General features: G+C 40.3%; 1 protein-coding gene across 4 annotated transcripts in view; it reads right to left on the reverse strand.

The window, feature by feature from the left end:
- The window catches only part of ctnnal1 (catenin (cadherin-associated protein), alpha-like 1), a 53,876-nt gene that overhangs the window by 27,354 nt on the left and 3,865 nt on the right, over nucleotides 1-22,657 (reverse strand). For 3 of the 4 annotated variants that reach the window (XM_027175617.2, XM_047807960.1, XM_047807962.1), the window contains exon 2: nucleotides 1,671-1,860. In XM_027175617.2, the coding sequence (XP_027031418.1) occupies nucleotides 1,671-1,860 (190 nt within the window). Of the gene's footprint in view, nucleotides 1-1,670; nucleotides 1,861-2,046; nucleotides 2,169-22,657 lie in introns of those variants that run through there. The other variant, XM_047807961.1, reaches the window with a different exon arrangement.

A 22,657-nucleotide genomic window follows, 5' to 3' on the forward strand; every position in this document is an offset into this window, starting at 1 on the left:
TGTCACCAAGATGTTAGCAGATCCTTTAAGTCTTGTAAGTTACGAGATGGGCCCTTATGCTCGATTGGATTGAGATCTGGGGAATTTGGAGGCCAAGTCAACATCTCAAACTTCTCGTTGTGTTCCTTTAAACATTCCTGAACCATTTATCCTATTGAAAGAGGTCACGGCCATCAGGGAATACCGTTTCCATGAAAGGGTGTGCATGATCTGCAACAATGCTTAGGTAGGCGGTACGTGTAACATCCACATGGATGGAAGGACCCAAGGTCTCCCAGCAGAAAATTACTCAAAGCATGACACTGTCTTTGCCATCTTGCCTTCTTCCCATAGTACATCCTGGTGCCATGTGTTCCCAGGTGAGTGACGCACATTCACCCAACCATCCACGTGATGTAAAGAAAAACGTGATTCCTCATACCAGGCCACCTTCTTCTATTGATCTAGCATCTCACGTGCCCACTTTTGACACTTTCGGTGGTCAGAGGACAGCATGGGCACCCCATAAGCAACAAACTGTGCTGCACTGAATACTCTGACCTTTCCATCAGAACCAGCATTAACTTCTTCAGCAATATGAGCCACAGTTGCTCTTGTCAAACTCTTACTCTTGCCCATTGTTCCTGCTTCAAACACATCAAGCTTAAAGACAAAATGTTCGCTTGCTGCCTAATATATCCCACCCACTAACAGGTGCTGTGATGAAGAGATAATCAGTGTTATTCACTTCACCTCTCAGTGGGTATTATGGTCATAATAATATGCCTGATCAGTGTATTTTTTAATGAGAAAGTTACATTCGTTTTTAATTGAAGTTTAAATGTATAAGTCAGTCCACATCAGCATATCGGCTCCTAGAAGAACAAGCAGTTAATTGCTGTTATTTTACAAGCAAGGCCTCCATTTTCATTTTAATTGTGGGTAATTAATACTACTACTACTACTACTAATAATAATAATAATAATAATAATAATAATAAACCAAGAATGTTTTCATAAATTTAGAGCCACAGAGTTTAATTTTCCACCCAAAGAATGCAATATTTGCAATCTGCCATTATTTATACGCTTCCAAATGACTTGCTGGGGTTTGGACTAAACACATTCAGTTCACGAGACCAGTCAAAGAGACTAATTGCTTGAAAAACCACTGCTATATAAAGTATGCTTAGGCTTAGAACCCTACTTGCCTCATGTTATTCTTTATTGCTCAGAGAGTGCTAATAATTCTGGACTTGACAATAAAATACTTACTAACTTTTAACAAAGCAAGTAATCAAGGAATCGGTTTGAGCAGTGGAAGGAAGGCCAGCTGCATGTGCTAATCTGTAAGGAATTGAGGAATGAGACACGGAGAAGTGAAGTGTTTGAGGTCTTATTAATAGAGATGCTCTACAGGGTGAGAGAGAAGGTTAGAGCGCTCACCTCGCACAATAGGATGAAAAGGGGAAAAAACACACTCTCCACTGCACTTTCTCTTTCTTAAGCAGACGTGATTACATTCAAACAAGAGCAAGAAAACCAATGAATATTCAAAGCACTTCTCTTAATGGCCTCTTCTGAGAGTCACAGGAAGCTGAGCTGCACATTGCTCCACTTTACATGCAGCACATTAAATTAAAGGCTTTGTAAAGTTGTGAAATGCGTAGCGTGGTTAACTGTGGACCAACCTGCTCGTCTGGCCTCAAAGCATGCGTGACCCATTTCTTCCTTTAATTCTTCATTCTCCAATGCGATGGCCTCTCCGACAGCCACAAAGCGGCTCACGGCGGTGCTGACCGCCTGGCCGACCCTCTGGATGGCTCGTGAGGTCTTCTCCGTCTTCTTTAGCTTGTCCTTGTGATTAATCAGGGTGGTTATCTGGAATGAAGGAAACACAATTTGTGGAAACAAGGTCACAGAGGGCATCATTTATCAAGCTTTTTGCCAAGTTAAACGTGTAAATGTTTTTATTCTCCACACAGAACACATGATATGATAAAATGTGATTTTCTTTCTAATCTCAGATGTGCATATGTTGATAAATGCTAATCATCTGTAACTTACCGAGAGCATTCAAGACACAACTGATTTATATTCCATGATGCTTACAACAGTCCAGAAGCTCACCAAGAGCTGAAAATGCCAAAATAACAACTAAACAGAGCTAAAGGCTAAAGAGCACCTCCCAGGCGTGTTGTGTTCTAAATCTTCCAGTAATGCAGCTCAGCCATCGCAGTGCTTCGGCAAAGACAGACCCAAAACTAGCGCTTCCTCCTTTTATATGACACCATTTCTGTTGTCTTGATTGAATAGATGGACTTATTTGTCATTTCAGTTTATTTATAGACTTATTTTGAACTGCTTTTTATCAAGACATTAATAGGAAATGACTTTCTGTCACAAATAGGCATACAATCGTATGTGAAATAAATAAGCTATTTAAACTTGACTGTGTGCTCTGTATACAAAATAAACAAAACAGCAAAAATAACTCAAGATAATTATACAATCTGAAGCCTTGCTGTCGAGGTTCACATTCATCAGTCTGTTTTTCGTGCTTAAATGCGTTTTATTTTATTTTTTTTTTAGAATAAATATGCTCGTATACAGTTCCTTAATTGAGGCCCAGTGTGTTTACCAGGAATCTAAGCGAGTCCGTGTGAGAGATGAGATCTTCCGTCTGCGTTTGTATTAGTTAGGAACCCTGCAGTCTCACAGCTTGACAAATGCTTTCACACCAATGGTCTTCCCTCTGTGCTGGGATTAAATCTATCAATTATGCATTACACATCCATTTTCGATTTCCGCCTAAAACACTGTCACCAACCACCCCTTCCCACCTTCCCCACTGTCACCTCCCTCCCCCAAGGGCAGGCTGAGAGCTCAAAGCTAAAGGATACCTGTAATGGAAGCAAGACTACAGGATGACACGATACACAGCGCACAGGAGAAGTGATCATTAGCAATCAATCAACGTTTTTTGCGACTTCTCAGCCTCACCGCCGTTTGTCACCTACACGATGGGTGAATGACATATGCTCTTATTGGTTTGTACTGCAAACAACAAGGCGATTAATCATTGAAGAATATAAACAATGCACCCTGTTTCTGTGGAGCGAAAACAAAGCCAGGCTTAGACTGCCAGACAAGCTGGGTTTAATTTCTCTCATTCAGCAGTGTCTTGTACCCGGCACGGGAAACTCCACACTCTCCGGATTCTAATTCATTCAACTCAGTGATATCTGATCCCTCTGCATTATGACTAACTGTTACTTCTGTCTGCTTTATTATTCTGCAGACGTTTGGAAGGAATTCCCTCGAGAGGCGACACTGGACAGTGCGACACCACACATGATCTTATATGTGTGAGGGTCTGGGAAAACCATTCCAGTGGTGAAACTGACATGTTCTACTATATATATATATATATATATATATATATATATATATATATATATATATATATATATATATATATACACTTCACAAAAACGTCATAGTTCCCTAAATATGTGTAAATGTGTCATTTTATGCACATATCTCAATCACATGTATAAACTAGAGAATTTTATATTCAAATGACTCCCAAAAGTAAAAACTGCATGTGAGGATTTCCTTCTGGTTTGTTTATTTGATTAGGATTATGTAGGTTTCACTACAGGACAAAGCTGGATCAAACCCTGACGTTCGCTGTGTGTGGAAAACACACACAAAAAAATTAGGAATCTTCAGACTGGTTCAAGCTGACAGGGAAAAACAAACAATACTCTTTACAAGCGTGGTGAGAAGAAAAGCGACTTAGAAAGTCAATAAAATCTATCGAGCGTGCATGTGAAATGCTTGGTTTCGGAGACAAAAATGATCTTTTACATACTTACATGGTGAAAGAACTGTTCATGCAAGCACAAAAAATAGCCAACATATTATGGATTATTAAAATGCAGTTTAAAGTGTATTTGTACCTTTAATGTTTTAAGTGACTCCCACATTAGCTTTTGCATCCAGTTACCTGTATTAATGTTGTCCATGCATTAGTTACAGCACCAAAACCTTTAATTACAGAATCCACCTCTACAAGCTTACTTGTATCTCACTTGACAAAGAAATAGAGTAGGCTGTAGCTGAATTAATGTCTATAGGAGGTCAGTTTCACATCATTTCTAACGGTAAAGACAGGCATTTGGTCAAAAACATCCCAGATCCATGTCTGTCGAAAGAGGAAGTGCTCCAAGGTGTGTGTGTGTGTGTGTGTGTGTGTGTGTGTGTGTGTGTGTGTGTGTGTGTGTGTGTGTGGGCATAACACCCATGACTTCCTGTTGGTGGAGTAGCACATGGCTAGGAAGGCTGTGTAAACAGGAGGGTCATGAAACGGGATATTGATTCAGTGGTGTTACAGAGACACAACCCACTAAATCACACCACTCTCACTGGCAGTGTGCCATTAAAAACTACACATCTACATCAGAAATCAGAGTTCACACATGGTTATCAGCTCCAAACACATATTTGTGAACAGATCTGGCTACAGTAAACTACATTAATGCTACAACAGTCACTCATGGCGTATGACCTGAGGATGGTTGGGAGGGGAGGCCACTACACAAGGCATCCACTTTGGATTCATTTATGCCTTTAAAATGCTCATTATCTACATTTTAATTCCATGATTATTTGAGATTTCCGCAAGTCACGGTTTACGTATCAGGAGTTTTTCGGATAAAGACCAGTTATAATGTTCAATTTTTAACACTTCTTCGTCTAGGCCACAGTCTTCCCTTTTCCACATTCGTGAGGTCACAGAAGGCCGTGATTAAACGACATTGCTGTGATTGACAGATGAAAGAGAGAGAGTATGATGTCCCTCACACTGATACTGCACATCTCTCTTGACTACCACAGCCGTCTCAGGCTACGAATGTTAGTATTCAAACATGTAACTACCCACAACGTCCGCTGTCCCCCATGGTTCATTAATGCTTATACCTGGTGGTGTCAGAGCATGTGCAGTGTGGATTAAACACTAATCGCAACTCCTACTATTCAGCCATGACGCTTAGTCAACATGTCCAGAGTGAATCTGTAACTTACAAATTTGTAACTAACAAATTTATCCGTGACTGATTCTAAATGCACACCATGTTTATGGATTCTTCACTTAACCAGAGAAAGATGTCTGTAGTTAATGAGGCAGGGTCACCATATGCAGTAAAACATGATGATGATGATGATGATGATGATTGTGAAAATGTTCATATACCTAGATTCATAGTGAGAAATTTCTAGAACTTAATGCTTGTTTGGGTTATTAGAGGTCATTAGACATGTTAAGTAATCATCTGCTAATGGTGAAGCAGAGCAGTCAAATGGATCGAATTGTGTGGTGTTGCAGAAGAGTATTCCAGCTGTGGTAAGGACACCACTCACTGTGTGTGTGTGTGTGTGTGTGTGTGTGTGTGTGTGTGTGTGTGTGTGTGTGTGTGTGTGTGTGTGTGTGTGTGTGTGTGTGTGTATGTTAATTGACAAGATAAGCTCCCAGTGTTTGAACCCAACAGCGCCTCTGAAAATATTATAAAATGCCTTAAAAATATATACAGCTTGAGGTGTTTTGTTTTTTTTCAAATTGTGTTACAAAATAAAATCAACTGTTTTGCAGAAAGCAATTTATCCATGAGTGTGGTTTTTATCCTGCAAGATATTAACATGCTTATCGTGTGGTCTTGCTTTATCAGCTTCCTCTAGACATTTTCACATGAAAGAAAAGCAGCTTCTGTTCACTTCCCTTTGAATAATACCAAAGTTCTTTTTTTTTTATTTAAAATCAACACAATGACAGCAATTTCACAATATTCGAACCACAGTTTTTAAACAAGTTCAATGCCAGTATCAATCTCACACACACACACACACACAGCGAGAGAGAGAGAGAGAGAGAGAGAGAGAGAGAGAGAGAGAGAGAGAGAGAGAGAGAGAGAGAGAGAGAGAGAGAGAGAGAGAGAGAAATTCTTGTATGCACCTCATTATAAACACGAGTATGATCAACACCAGTGCTGCATGCGTCACAAACTGAACATTTACTAGAGAGATAAAAGAAGTCCATGCTTTAGAAAGTGAAGATAATCTGATTCGAAATCAGAAGAATAAAAGCCCAAGCACTTGCCAGCACCTCCCATGGCTCCTGCTGGATTGAGTTTGAAAGGAAACGGAACAATGGTGTTGCTGGCTGTGCCAATATCAGTCTTCCATCATTCGAATCAAAATGATGAGCTTGTGTGTGTGTGCGTGAGTGTGTGTGCGCCTGTGTGTGTGCGCCTGTGTGTGTGTGTGTGTGTGTGTGTGTGTGTGTGTGTGTGTGTGTGTGTGTGTGTGCATATGTTTGCAGGACTGATGGTATAAGCTGCAATCAGGCTCTAGGGGTTGAGATACAAATCATTCTACTGAGGAGGGATATTTAAGGCACTTTGAAAAGAAAAGAAAAAAAAAGTCTATTAAACAAGGAGAACATCGCATGAATATCGGCAACATCCTGAGAAGGCGGTCCAGTTCATCCATCACGTCTAATTGCTTTTCAAAGATGGCCCATTTTTGGCCATTATTTGGACAGGTTTCATAGGTTATCGTCCTCACAAATACAAATCACTGCATTTAGTGATGCACAAAGACAAACTAAGCAGAGACTGATTACAGTGTTATACAGTGACCACTAAAGAAATGCACAAGGCATAAACTCTGTAGTGCAGGAGCATTTTATCCGGTGTGTGTGTGTGTGTGTGTGTGTGTGTGTGTGTGTGTGTGTGTGTGTGTGTGTGTGTGTGTGTGTGTGTTTTCATTCCAAACAAGCAGTCCAAGTCATCACACCTTATCCCACTTGTTTAATCAGTAAGTCTCGGTCTCGCTAATTAATCCACCCTTGCTGTGATTATGACACAAATTCTTGGTTTAGGAGTTTTCCCCAGTTTTCTCCACAAGTTGGTCTTACCAATTCCCTCTCACTAGCGGACACTCTAGCATCCTAGGGAGATGGAAATCAAATGCATGCTTCCTGTGTGATATATAGTGTAACAGATTAAAGTGTTCTTATTAGAGAGAGAGAGAGAGAGAGAGAGAGAGAGAGAGAGCAGAAAAGAATGGTGAATTGTGTTTACTTGGCTATATGGACTATTTAAGGAAGTGAAGCATGATGTAAGCCTGAAACACACTGGATTATTCATTCATCTATTTCTATAGCACTCATCCCACTTAGGTCACAGGAAGCAATGAGCCTATTCTAGGGGACTCGCCCATCCTATTCCAGAGCCCAACCCAACACAGGGCATAACCACACACACTAAAAGGACAGGAGGGGTGCACACAGGGCAGGAGAGGGATCGAACCCTCAACCCTGGAGTTGCAGTGCAAACATGCTGAGCACTAATGTCACCATGTCTCCTTTCTCTGGATCAAATTTAACATGGTGTGTTACTAACTAGTGTGCTGACAGACATGACACAGATTACAACACAGTATATAAGCATCTTCTTGCTCTGTGTGTCTTTTTCCACTAACTTGGCAGCAGAATCTTGTAATATGTTGCTCAGGTACTAGGACATTGGCTCATGTTCAAAACTCTGATCTTGGTTTTGGATCAGAAGTGGGACTGGTGTCTTCCTAATTTCATTTCTTTTTTTGTTGGAAACTGTGTCACATTTGATCTCTTTGTTCCAGAGACAGTCGGCGCCTGCCAAAGCCATGCATTCGCTTTCAATGACACGCTAGGTTAGACAACGGAGGGGGAGAAGCTCATAAAGCTAGCAGACGCCATAATGCTCACTCATTATACTCATCACCCACACAGATGGACATTTAGCAACTTGCAGCAAAATCCCAGCAAGAGGTGACATTGTGCCTTGTGCTTTTCAATGAGCCATATTCCTTGGCTTTTAATGTCTTTAAGGAAGAAACCTCATTACCCTCGTGCCTCATCCTCAGCAATTTGATGCAAAAATAAGATTGTTCCGGGGGGGAGGGCAAGTGGGCTGGGAAGAGAAGTGAGTTCATGCTGAGTACACATTTTAATAACAGGGCCATATTGTCTCCACAGCCCAGATTAGATGATGGTTAAGTGTGCTAGTCTGCATCCAGCCTGAAGAAAGACAGATAATTAAGATCAGATGCTGGAACAGGCACAGTGTGCCAGGTCAGGCAGGACACAAGCTCTACAAGAGCCCCCGGTGCGCCATGGTCGATGGGCAGTAAAGTAATATTTCTCTTTTCCCCTTCACCCTCTGGCACTTTGTATGTGGCCAGTAAGCAGCACAGTGCCTGAGCTTATCTTCCATACCGAGGTCACAGATTGTACACGGTCAGTCAGTTCACACTGGGGAAATAGAAAAGTCTTAACTATTCACGAGCACGGTAGCAGAAACACTAAATGCTGAAATAAGTTTTTAAAATGATGATTAAATGTACAACCCAAACCCCTTATACCAGCTTCTGGAGATGGTTTTCAAGGAAATATTTCACCAGCATTGTCAGTCGTTTTGCCATTCCTTCATTTAAACACATCTGAAAGCAATCTGAACAATCAAGGCAATAAAGAAAGCATTAAAAGGTGCTTGATGTTTTGTTTGGTCTTTTTCAGCAGTAGAATCCAAATCTATTGGATTGTTTCACAATGGACTAAAACTGAGAAAATAATGATGCTTGTAAAATGCATTCTTCTTGAGAAGCACTGAAGATCTTACTGAAATGAATAACAAATACAAATGAACAAAGATTACTCATTCTAAAGGAAAAGAAATAAATAAGAAGCAAGGTTTTTCACAGTCTAGGCTAAAATGTTGGTCCGTTCCCATGGCCTACAGCAATCATTAAAATTACGATCCTAACTGGTTTAGCCCACGTTGTACATCACAACGATTAGATAAGGTGCTGGACAGATGCCCTTTCTAATCTCCTTTCCTGTCAATCCTTGTGACTGGTTGAACATTGCTCGGTTGTTTCAGCCTCAGCTAGCACACACATCACCTTAGCATCGTAGTATCAAGTCAATCACTGCAATAATACACCATATCAACATATATATATATATATATATATATATATATATATATATATATATATATATATATATATATAAGCACTCATTGACCTTCCTTATGGTTGGTTTGTCAATGCAAAGGAAAAAAAGCCTTTTTTTTATTATCATTTACAATAAAGTTCTTCACAACCAGCCTTGTATTTACAAATACGCACTGTATTTAATATTAACAGAAGACTTGCAAGTACAAACTGTAGTTCCATTCAATACCAGTTAATGTTCTGCATTGACAGGCATGCTGGGAAATCCTTGAATTTTTCGATTTACAGTAAAAAAAAAAAAAAATAATAATTCTGGGTCTTAGAGCTCAAAGTGCTCCTATGTGAGAGCCTCATTAAAACACAGGGCTCTTTTGTTCCCAAGCACAACCTAACCACGTGTGTTTTCCCTTCTCAGTCAATACAGCTTTCTCCTCGCTAATTGTTAATGAGTCCTCAGAGATTGCACAAGGATCCTTCACACAGGTCTAGGTCAGGAGCTGCTCAGCCCCTTCTACACATACACGTGTTTGTTGCCAGTGTTACATTAAACCAGGCGGTATGTGATGAGGTAATCTGACCTGGCTGCAGGACTCCAGTATTATTCGGAATACAGCACAATGTGTAGCTATGATTTAGCAATCCGGTTTATATGCACATGAATACAAAATCACTGACATTAAATATCTGCTCAACAGTTTAACACTCATTTAATGGGTAAGTAAGAGGAGGAGGAGGAGGAGGAGGAGGAGAAGGAGGAGGAGGAGGAAGCCAGAGTTAGCTAATGTTAAAGGTATGTGTTTTCCACCTTATAAATGACTGTATGACCATCACACTTCAACAGTGTTTTCATTATGTGAGATCTTTAAGCCCAACATAAGCATTGCAACGAAGCGCACGGCATGTGGGCTCAGCTTCTGGATGCATTCCTGACACTTTGTATGTGTCAGTGAGCATGACATCAGGCTGAGGCCCCAAATGTGTTTAATGTTTAGGTTTAACTGTGAGTTTCCAAACTTCTGCCAAAGACAAAGTGTTGTTCTGACACAGAGTCAGTGGGCTTGCATAGAAATGCTGAATTCATGACAACTGGGCACTCTGGAGTTTCATACCTACGTACGCCATATGACTTAAGTTGTGGCATGCAAACTATATGATTAACACAGGCACATGTGTCCATGCAAAGACCTGCTCATCATGGAAGCGAGAAAACAGAAAATGTATAGAACTCATCGTTTGGGTTAGACGCAGGTAGCAAAGACTGTCTGTTACACAAAGAGACACAAAGATATAGCCAGAAAGCCCCTAAAACAGGAAAACTGGCACTAAAACCACATGATGTGTGCAGTCGCCATTTGAGCCTTCATGCAGCATCAATAGCTGGGGTTCAGAAAATCCCTTCCTCAGACTAATCTCTAGTTTGTTTATTAAAGAAAATGAAAAAGAACTTTTCAAATATCAAGATGTCCTCCTCAGCCACAGATCATTCACAAATAGAACAGATAGCTTATTATACATTTATGACCAAACAGGAGCAGAGAAATATTTCAGCTCCAAGTGAATAACATCAATTTAAATGGATCTCCGACTCATAATTCCCACTAAAAAAAGTTAGAATTCCTGAAAAGCCAATAATTATTCTTCTGTGATGAAATTATAACATGGCAGCACTGCCCAAAGACACACAATACTGCTCTTAGACCAAAGTGAAATTTATAAATGTCAGCTCCCAGAGGGTTGAAATCTGCAAGAACATTGATCCATTGCATTCTGATAAGTGTTAACAGGATGTGATGAGAAAAAGCTTGATCTTATCGTTCATTGCAGGAATCTTTAATAGCTGTTGAGGCAAAGTAGTGCAGTACATTAGATCAGTGGGTTTGACCAAGCATAGAAACCAGGCCTAAATCCAGGGTCCTTAACATGATTGAATGCAGAGAGATCTCATCAGGAACATGTCTGACTTCATGGAGGACGGAGAAAAGAGATCTTTGATGATTAGTGAGATTTCTGTGCAGAAAAAAAAAAAAAGAAGCTAGCAACAGAGAGATGTCAAGGTCCCGGCACTCGTTTTTCATCCATTTAAAAGTTCAACCAGGTATAACACTGTACTTTCCCATATCTTGAGGCATAAAATAACAGAAGAATATTTAAGCTGGTGCTGCCCAGATTTTGTTGCGGTTCCCCTTTAAGGCTTGACTAAGCTGTGTGTGTGTGTGTGTGTGTGTGTGTGTGTGTGTGTGTGTGTGTGTGTGTGTTTGTGTGTGTGTCCTCTACAGTCCCGGCTTCTTGAAGGTTGAATACTCGTTCCGTGCCTTAACTCCTACACACTTTCTTTTCATCGAGGACATTCAGTTGAGAACAATACCTCCTTTCACAGAGTTCAGGTCCTCACCAAGCTTGATTACTGATGACCAAGGACAGACAGGAAAGTTGGCAATGTGGCACTGGAAAGCCAGTGGAAATGCCTAGACGTGAAACCCACTTAGTAAACCCACAGACCTACAGACGTTTGTTAAAAGAAGAAGAGCGCATCATACAGCACAAGAGACTACATTACAGCTGAACGGACAGAAAGTTTCCGGTTTCCTTTCGCCGACTTGCGTAAATAAGATGAATGACTATAACAAGCTAAAGAATTCAAACTCCACAGCCTTCAGGTTTTGTACTGCTTGGTTCCAATCATCTGTAGCCAATTATCCAGCCTGTAGCTCTTTCTTGACACATCTTGACCGCCCATTGGTTAAAATGAAGGCTGCAAACACATCCTCCTGTTAGTGCAGGCCTCCCTCAGTGCAGTGGTCTCAACCTTGCGAGTTTGAAGCTTTCAATACGAGAGAGACTATTTTTCCTTCTCTAAATCACATGAACTGCAAAGCCCAAAGATCACAGCTCTGACAAAATAATAACTGAAAGCTGGATGAGTATACACCTATAGCGGACCAGTATTCCATCTGTATGCCTGTTTTAATAGTTATCATAGTCATAATAGTTATCATAACCACAGCCAGGACATAATTCATGACTGAAAGTATAAGAAAGGAAAAATTTTTTGCCATGACTGAAACATCTTAATATGTCCTGAAGGTATGCAAACTTTTGCACTAAACTACTCAGCAGAAAATAAACGTAATAAATAAATGTATACTGATAATGTTGATAAGTTTGAAATAATTCACTTTCTCCCCATTTAAAAACACCAGATTCAGTTCATGCAGCCTTCAGAAACTTTTGAACGTAATATTTCGAGCTTTCGTTAAGCTACAGGAAGAGAATTTGATGAAAGTTTAATTAAAGTGGCAGTGAATGAAGAATTAGGTACATGCGGTTACTGAACCCTTTTACTCCAAGCCACTTGTTCCGTGTTAATAAACGTATTATTTCACCCAAGTACACCTTCTGTGTGGAGTTTCTAGACCTTCAAAAAGAAGATCTTTCAAGAACTTTTCAAAAGATACAGTATTACACTAGCACAAACCCCATTGTGATTTCAGGGCAAATTGAATCTAATAGTGTAATCAGTGAAGTAATGACGTAGTTTGACTGAACGCTGCTGAAACAAGACAATTTGTTTCACAAACTTCATCAGAAGTTTATTCTGTGCTTCAAATAAGAAACAGATGTTTCAGCTGTTTAGAGTTTGTGAAATGGTAGCGTGAAACATAACAGCAAACCGATTTGCTTATTTCTTATTTCTACTAACAAACTACTGGTTAATGGTTAAGCATTCGGTGTGACTGTCGTCATAATTCAGTCATTTAGAAGAATATTTTTTAGCGGTTTCTATGGCGATTAGAGTACGAGTCTGTGAATAAGGTGTGAGCTTGAGGATATGTTATATTGTGGATGATTTCTGAGAAAGGATGTATTGCGGGAATGGATTGTTCAGTGGTGACTCACAGCACAGAGAGAGAGGGGGAGAGAGAGAGAGAGAGAGAGAGAGAGAGAGAGAGACAGACAGACAGACAGACAGCGCCGTCTGTATCTGTCAAACTGTTACAGAAGAACGCTGAGACACCTGTAATGCTTTTGCCACCCTGTTCAGCTCCATCACCTGTCCTGACTGATGAACAGTGAAAAAGAAACGCCAACTTGATCTCTCACTCCTGTGGACAAGCGCAGGACTCTTGAGTAAACACAGGGAACTGAAATGTGATGACACATATACATGATGACACTGAAATGTGATGACGTATAATTTGATTAAGGTGAAGAGGTGTAGCATGAAAACAAACCTGTGACCTGAGTCAAAACCATTCGAATGCACTTGGGTCTTTGTTTGTAGAGAAAACAGCATCTGCAAATCTGCCCGAGTTACTGTTATTGGGATTTTACAAGCTTCGGATCTAATCGGTTAGCATTTGGGGTTTATCATGTGGCTAAAGACAGGAGGTCTTCCTGTAAAAAAAAGGAAAGAAAATAAAAAAAGGAAATTTAAGAATGTTACAAATTTTTATCTAACCAGAAAGAACTCATAGTTTTAAATGAAGACACAGATCTAACTAATCATAATCTTCTTCTTCTTCATTGTAGTTGCTGTACTTTAATCTTAAACCTTCACCTCTGTACATGTACATGTTGTCTGTTTATATTAAACTTCGTTTTCCTGAGCGGCCATGGGGTTGTTTTATCGGACTCCTCTCAGTGGGGGTAGCAGCAGTAAAGCCACCTTCTCTCTGGGAAACCGGTCCTTTACAAAGAGCTGGCTGTGTTTTAATGCAGCTATAAAAACTCTGAGACAGAACAACTAGAAGTGCCACAGCACACACCCCATGTAAGGGCAAAAAAATCTTTGGGATTCCACAAAAAGACGAAACATTTCAGGCATGTGCATGTCTCCTGTTGGCCAAATCAGTGACAAAGTTTTGAGAGTTTCAGGGTGTAATTTCTCTTCTCACTCTCTCTTCAAAGTGCAGCACAACAGCCTCGAACAGCCTTATAAAGCAGAAAGATGTCGGTGGCCATAAGTATCTCTGTTTTTTATGTTTAATCGATGTGCACATTCAATGCCAGTTACAGTCCTGCTCCTGTGTGCTATGTGCATGATTCCAGTATAAATCAATACATCATTCACTATTCACTGTAGAATTCTTTTCCGAAGTCATCATCGACAGAGAACATCGCAAGTCATAAAAAAGCAAGAAAGTAAAATGAAAATGATCCTTGTTTCATTCCGCTTTTGGAACCTGGGAGAACAAAAATTAAAAGCCTTTTAAGCAATTAGGTTTGTTCTCGAGCTGATTTACATATAATGATCACAAAAGGTGTTAATATTTAGGCTGGTCTACAAAGATTACTGGTGTAAAGTGTGTAGATTAGGGCAGTGGTTGCTCAACTGGTTAAGGCTCTGAGCTGTTGATCGGAGGATCGAGGCAAGGCCCTCAACCCTCCCTGCTCCAGGGGTGCTGTATTATATATTATGACCCCGACCTCCTCAGTTGGGGTATGTGAAGAAAATAATGCCACTGTGCTGTAATGTATATGTGGTGATAATAAAGGCTTCTATGCCCCCATTCTATGCCATTCTAGAATTGAGTCTTAAGTCTAGTCCGATGATCAATCGTGGGGTTTTGTTCTTGAGCAAATCCTGTACTTTGTCGGGAAATAAATCCGGTTTGGATTTAATAAATAAATCCAGTCAGACTGTGTCTTAATGGCCAACTACAACCTCACATTCACGTGACACGGAGAAAAAAAAAGGGAATTTCTGGGTAACCTTTTCTATCAGTCTTCTGTAGATCAAAGTTTTGATCTTAATTGTGTTGAATTGTGAACCAGTTCATTCCAAAATCTATAAATGAAAGTAGTATTCTTTCATCTGCAGAGATTATATGTCCTGAAGGATTAAAAGAAACAAGGTATCCGCTAACAGAAAGTGTCCAAATGATCTTTCCTTTCCTAACGTAAGCTTCAGAAACAGGGTTTGTTTGTTTCATTTCCACTGCTGTCTTCCTGTTCGTTTTTTTTTTTGTTTTTTTATGGGTGAGGTATAATTACTTATAACGGACATACATTTTAGGGGTCATAATGGCCTTGTTTGTAAAGAAAAATGAAAAACATTGAATGAGATATTGATCCTTGAGCTTGAGAAGCTGATTTATCAGGTGTATATATGATTAGTGTCTAGGAGTGTTTAAAATCTTACAAAGCCTAGAGCAAGGTCACGTGGTTAGAGCTGCGTTCATGCCCCAGGCGAAAACCCACAGACATTTTTTTTATTCTTCTTCTAGTCTCTTCTCTTACATCAGACTCATTAAAAAGTCATCACTTAAAAGTGTTCTACTTCAAAAAGTCATTGAGTCTACACTACAGAAGAAGACATGATTTACAGGCAGAATACAGAGCGCATTTACAGTGCTTAGAAGCCTGTGGGCAATAAGTCACACGCTACAGTGAAATGGAGACGGCATCCAGGTCTTAGCCCTTAAGGGTTAACCTGTGACCCTGATCATTTCTACTTTTAGTGAAGACATCCCCTGGTCCAGTGAAGAACATGATCCTCACCCAGGAATGTGACCACACCATGATCTGTACACAGGAATACACGAAACCAACACACACACACACAACATGGTAATACATTGAACTGTTTATATTAACTGTTGAGATCAGTTGGCTATTAAATCTCAGTGTAAATGAGATAATAAAGTATCTGATATTAAACATTATAAATGTTGTACTCTAAACAGAGTGCATGCAGTGTATTCCCTCTGAATTATATGGCAGGGTTTTACTCATTTGCAGTGCAATTCTTTAAGGATTTGAATTTTAATTGAATTTCATGGCTAAACAATTGAGTCACCATGATCTTACAGCTTCGATAGCTCGGCCTCGACTCAAACTCAAATCTCAAATTGCTTGACGCGAGTCTGTGTCCTGCCTCAACTCAAGATTCGCGGCTCTGTGCCGTGACTCAGACACGTAGCACAGAAACCTGAGACTGGACCCAGACTTGTGGCTCTGGGCCATGGCTCAGGCTGGTGGCACAGAGACTCAAGACCAAACCAGGACTTGTAGCTCTGAGCTGTGGCTCAGGCTGGTGGCACAGAGACTCGAGACCAAACCAGGACTTGTAGCTCTGAGCTGTGGCTCAGGCTGGTGGCACAGACTTGAGACCAAACCAGGACTTGTAGCTCTGAGCTGTGGCTCAGGCTGGTGGCACAGAGACTCGAGACCAAACCAGGACTTGTAGCTCTGAGCTGTGGCTCAGGCTGGTGGCACAGAGACTCGAGACCAAACCAGGACTTGTAGCTCTGAGCTGTGGCTCAGGCTGGTGGCACAGAGACTCGAGACCAAACCAGGACTTGTAGCTCTGAGCTGTGGCTCAGGCTGGTGGCACAGAGACTCGAGACCAAACCAGGACTTGTAGCTCTGAGCTGTGGCTCAGGCTGGTGGCACAGAGACTCGGGATCAGTACTTGTGGCTTTGGGCCACGTGAATGTCTTTGGTGCATCACTATTTCAGTATAAACAATTAAGCTCAGTGCTAAATTCATCATGGTAAATATGGAATAATCTCTGCAAGTCAATAGTAGAGGTAAAAATGGCTCTTTGTCACTTTCAGCATGAACCCCAGCTGCCAGCAGCTTGTGTCCAAGAGGGACTAAAACTGTAAAACCTGCTGTCCTGTCCTACTAAATTTCACTACCTGTATGTCTCTAAAAAACAGATGACAGCAGACAGAATGTCTTCCAGTCAGGCCAGTTACTGCTACACAGATTAAAAAAAAAACACCAGACACTGGCATGGAGACAGTCAGGCATGAGAGATTCCCATCCAATGCCTCCTGGCAGCTAAGTGGATCCTGCTCTGAGAGCCAGTAATCAATATTCATGAGGTGGATTGGGGAAGCCGACAGCCTAGCAGTCAAAGCTCCTGAGTGCATGGCTAATGTTAGCATTATTTAGAATTTGCATTATCCGTGCTTATACGGCCAGCAGAGCGACGCACGAGGCTAATCCCGTCGGCCCAAGTGTGACATGACTGATGGAACTAATTACCTCAAGGGGCAGCTCTTTAGATCTGAGTTAAGTAGAAAGCATGAAGAGATAAACAGAGAAAACAAATGGAACTTCAATGTCATGCTGAAGCGTGCTTTTAATTTACCTGTTCCTCCTAATTTTATTGCTGTGGCACACAAACTCCAACTTTCAATACAATACAAATTCTGAAAAACTAAAAAAACTGAAATATGAGACATTTTCTTATGTGTGGATCGAATGTAATTCCGTTTACTTCCTCTTCTGTGCACAATATGAATATCTGTTTAACACTGAACAATTTCTAGCTGACAGCACCACCATGACAAGACATAATTAGAGGGCATGGTCCAATGGTGGGACTTCAAAAGTTACCAAAAGATAAATCATCTTAACCACAATATGATTTAAAGGGTCCTTTAAAGACTCGATTAACTTTCTTTTGAAAATACCACACTAAAGTGCTGAGGGGAAATAGACGGTCTACAGAAAAGACTTTTCTGTATAACCTGAGGCTCCGAGCCATTATAGCGAATGTGTAGGATTAGTAAAGTTTATTCAGAACTCAAGTAACTTGAGAAGAGAAAAGAAGCTTTCATTTGTCACATGTACATTACAGCAAAGTGAAATTCTTTCTTCACGTATGCCAGATTGCTAGAAAATTGAAAGTTGATGGGAGGCAAGAATAAGCCATGACACCACACCACTAGAGCAGAGGGATTAAGGGCCTTCCTCAGGGGCCCAGAGGTGGCAGCTTGGCAGTGCTGGGGCTTGGACCCCTGACCTTCTGATCAATAACCGAATTCACCATGGTTCAACAATTAAATATGCTGTAGCTGTGTATTCAAGGTCTGCCATCTGAACTTACTTTTTCAACCAGGCTTCTTGGTGAATTATTATTTCTAATACATTTTATTCGCAGTATATCCAATACTACATGCTGGACTAAACCACGGGTCTGCCATCTGCACATCTAGTGTTTCAACAAAACGTATGTCTGGAAAACTATATGGAAATCCACATATGTAAAGAAAATCTACACATGAAATTAAATTTTAATAAGTATGTTTTTTGGCAAGAAATATATATTTAGGTCAAAGGGATAGTTTTAACCCTTTATCTTGGGTTATTCATCTAAGTTAAGTAGAACTAAGCTGATTATAATAGAGATACAGTCAAACAAAAGTGGGGAAGTGGTATCTCAGTGGTTAAGATGTTGGATTACTGATCGGAAGGTTGTGAGTTCCAACCTTTCGAATCCCACAACCACCGAACTGCCACTTCTTGTCCCTGAGCAAGGTCCTTAACCCTCAACTGCTCAGTTGTCTAAATGAGATAAAAGTAAGTCACTCTGCATAAGGGCGTGTGTGAAAATGGCAGAAATGTAAATGAAATTAACGTGTTTCCTCTGATATAAATGTGTCCGTCACTAAGTAACCAAATGTTGGCAGACTCTGTCCTTGAATCATCAAAACCAAGAGTGAATTTGTTCCAATTCTGGGAACATTGGAACTGCAGCAGAAAATGCTGATAAATCTGAACTTCCTAAGGTATATAGATAACTGGCTGATTAGGACTTTGCTGGAAATAGCACTTTTATTTCCGATAATGAATTAGAAAGTCTATTTTCTCAAAAAAGATACACTTGTATAAGGAAAGAAACTTACATCAGACAGATTGTTTTATTATTTACTAGATAAAGTTAAATTAAAGAGATTAAACTGAACCCAAACCCAGAGGTTTATGTACCGTGGTGTGTATCGAGGACATGCATCAGCTGTTGTATATTTCTATTTGCCTCCTTGGTAGGAGAATAATGAGGCCTTTGTAATTACTAGTAAGGTAAGTGGGGTATTCGTCACAAACCTCACATTCCACAAGCCCAGCGACTGCAGCCAGGCACTGTCTCTGTGCCAGTGCACACTGTAGAATGATACAAACGAATAGTCCGGATGCCTGTCTATTCTGGGAGGGGGGGAAAAGGGAACTCTTTATTTTCCTGTCTTGCTAACAAATGCAATGTAAACAGTGATGAAAGTTGAAATGTCAGAGAGTTAAAAAGGTGGCGAAGAAGAATGAAGAAAAAAAAAAAAACTAGGGGCATAGTGAGTGCAGAAAACTTTTGCTCTCAGAAAACTTTATTGTCCCACAGTATTTATCATGGAGGCCCAAGATCATAATCAGCCATGAGCTGGCATACAAAAGACCAGCTCAGTGGGATCCTGATATTTCCTAGGGAGACCCAGAAGGACATGGTCATCATCACAGGTGAACAAATCATGAATTCATTAGCTAGACTTTCAAAGTGCTGCCCTGTCTCTTGTCTTGGGTGTCCAGAAAAATAAGTAATAATGCTAAAACAGTAGCTAAAGTAATATAAAATCATTCCGTATGGACAGCTAATGATCTAGCCAAGTGTGTTAATAGAAACTAAAGGAAATGATGACTATGTTCATTGTACTCATATAGAGAACATCATGTTTGTACTCTTGACAAAAAGAGTGCTCTTAAAAATGGACATTGCTACAACACAGCTTCACAGAAATATATAAATAAAGAATGATAAAAAATAATCAAGTTTATAGGTTAAACGTATAGTTTAAAGGTTCGAAGTAAAGCTACAAACCAAATGAAATGTTCTGTTTCACCAACGTCAGGTTTTTTCTGGTTGTTGAACATTCTTGTGCACTGGGCGACTGACACACACACACACACACACACACCCCCCATCATACTACAGCTCTGATTAAGCTAGCATCCTTCCTGTTGACAGATTGCAACAAAAATACAGCCTAGAGCTCCAACATGACAAATGATGTCAGAGAAACAGACCGAACGCTTGATACTTCTGAATCCGAGACCTGAACAGGAAAGTCATGGCCTGAAGGCCTGGATTCATGTTGCTTAGAAAATCCTCTAGAACTGACACCATGCATTCATGGGATCCTTTCTTACAATCTTACTCTTGTCGTGGCTGTGCAGCTGAAAAATAAAACAGTTCTCCTGAATAATTTTTTCAACATGTGTAGCCTTTTTTTCAAGCCAACAGTTAGCGCATTGTGCAGATACACCATTCCAGAAACTACCATGTATTAAAGATAGATTCTGTCAAAGAAGAATAGCCAACAAATCCATATTGCCTTTTATAGGGACAATGTAACTGCTCTTTTGACAGCTGCTGAAAAGAAAAGATGTAGTCATCCTTTGGCCAGAACACAAATTGACTGCTTCAACAAAAGCGGCTACCACACTGCTCTGTGGGATTCAGAGATGTGTCGAATGTAAAACACATGCACATACTATATACTATATATACATCCCATACTTGTACTACATAATACGGTGTTTGTGAGATCTGCCGTCCTTAAAATGAACATTCACACATACAGAGCTTTACTCCTGGCTGCAGTGCATGTTCTGATGTAGTTATTCAATGAGTTCAAACCTCTGGTTATTATGAGGTGTCACATTTTCCCTCTCACTAAGGGTGACTTTCTTGATGTTCGCTGTGTTGCCGCCTGATGCTACCTAGCAGTTTTTGTTAATTGTTGCTATGTCTTGGGTTTCATGTGACATGAGGCAGGCTTTGTCCAATTTCAGACTGTGTGTGTCTGTTAACACCAGGTCGTTTCACAGTGTACAAATATGGTAATGCGGTGAAGAGTTAACGCAGCAAAAGCCGTACTGACCCTGCTTCCATTTCCATTACGACATCTGGCAGACGCTCTAATGCAGAACGACTTTTATCTCTATTAAACATCTGAGGCTAAGAGCTAAGGAACTTGCTAAAGGGCCCCAACAGTAGCAGTTTCGTGGCCGTGGGATTTGATCTAACAAGCTTCTGATCAGTAATCCTGCTTCTTAACTACTACCAATGTCCTTAAGAGCATGGTTTCATCACCCCGGGAATGAACATGTATAAAAGTGTGAACTGTTTCTCTACTCAAGGTTGAAAGCAGGGTTTAGAATGACGTGAACCCGGGGTTAAGCACAGTTTGAAATCCATTACTTAGATGGATGGGCTGTAGTTGGCTTTAGATTTTATGATCTCTGGCTTTGCCTTTGCTGGGTGAGTAAATACAATGAAGATGAGAAAAGCGCACTCAAAGCTCGCACCCAAAACTTCTACACACCATACATAACACCAGTGTTGTTCTAACACCGGAAGGTACTTAGCCTTGTAATCCTTTGGGGTTTCCACGCAGAGCATAGTTTATTTATTTATTTTCAGTGCAATCGCATGCTGTTTATCCTTTCTGCAGATACTTCACTGCTCTGTCCTGCTGGCTTTCCTACAACCTGTAATTACCTCAGCATTAAAGAAATCTTAGATTCTGTATTTCACAGAAATATCAAACATGCCTCCCTGCCAAGATCGCACGGTAGGGCATCAGAAGTAGTTTAGTATAAGCTACTTTATGAAAAGATCTTTACTGTGTAACTGAGACTTTGCATTTTTCAGATTGCGAGCTTAACTGCATACGTGCAACTCCCACACTTTCACAACCTAATAACGGCTTCATTTACGGAAGTGCGAGAGCAACAGAATCCACAAAAGCATGAAGGCTCCACATAACGCGAGAAAGAAAAAAGAACTCTCGGCCCAATTATAGCTGTAAATCTTTTTTGGGGAGGGGAAAAAGTGCTCGGCTTGGCAGAAACAAAAGACGGAGCCAGCACAAATATGTAATAATGAGCCTTTCTCTTTGCTGGATTTCAAAATTGGGCTGATCAGATCAAAGCCTCAGCACAACCTTCATAAGTCCTGTCCTGGAGATGCTGCAACACCGGCACAGCTGGCTAAACTTTTATATATGGAGGAAAGACCACAAAATGCAATACACTCTTTCTAAAAAAGAGTGAATGACATGAAACAAATCACAAAACAAATCTTCTGTTCCTAATGTAGACTGAACCAACTGTGAATTGTGTATCTGGAACAACTATGTAGCAGCTGTAAGAGTGCTATAAAAGCTATTTAAAGCTAGAGTCGAGTGATTCTGGGAGATGAAATTAGCTGTTTTTGAAACCCAAAATTCTGTCCTTCAGGTCTCGTTCACGTGTATACAGTTATTTCTAAAAATGTCATTTTCAATCGTGTTTTCAAAAACATCCCTGTCCACACACATGCTTTACGAAAACTCATGGACTATTAAGTCTTAAGAATAACATTAAGAGCATGTGTATCCTGTAGGGGATGCTGCAGTGTGGAAAGCACATGAACATGGCCTACAATGAGAAATGACAAGCACGAGGATTCATGGAATGAACAATGAAGTGGAACTACTGCTTAAACACAAGCTTAATCACAAAAGTGTTTACCCGGGTCTTTTCCAAATGCTATGCTTGCAGTGTGGTTTGTTCAGATGGAGAGCTACAGCAGCAGAACAATTAAACACGGCAAAATTTAATCAAATAAGAAAGTACAGACCACAGAGAAACATCCTGCTCAGCAGCTATGTTTGTTAATCCAAGTCCAAGAAAGAAAAAAGAAAGATATTGTTTCCAAATATTTTCAGTAACCCAAAGTGCAGTTTTTGTGTGAAAAAAAAAAACATCCACATAAACCCCAAAAACCATCAGCTCAGCTAGAGCATGTGATTCATGTTATAGCATTTTTCCCACAGATGGTTCAGCAAATTG

Source organism: Tachysurus fulvidraco, chromosome 24 (genome assembly GCF_022655615.1).
Source record: "Tachysurus fulvidraco isolate hzauxx_2018 chromosome 24, HZAU_PFXX_2.0, whole genome shotgun sequence".
Classification (NCBI taxonomy): Eukaryota; Metazoa; Chordata; class Actinopteri; order Siluriformes; family Bagridae; genus Tachysurus; species Tachysurus fulvidraco.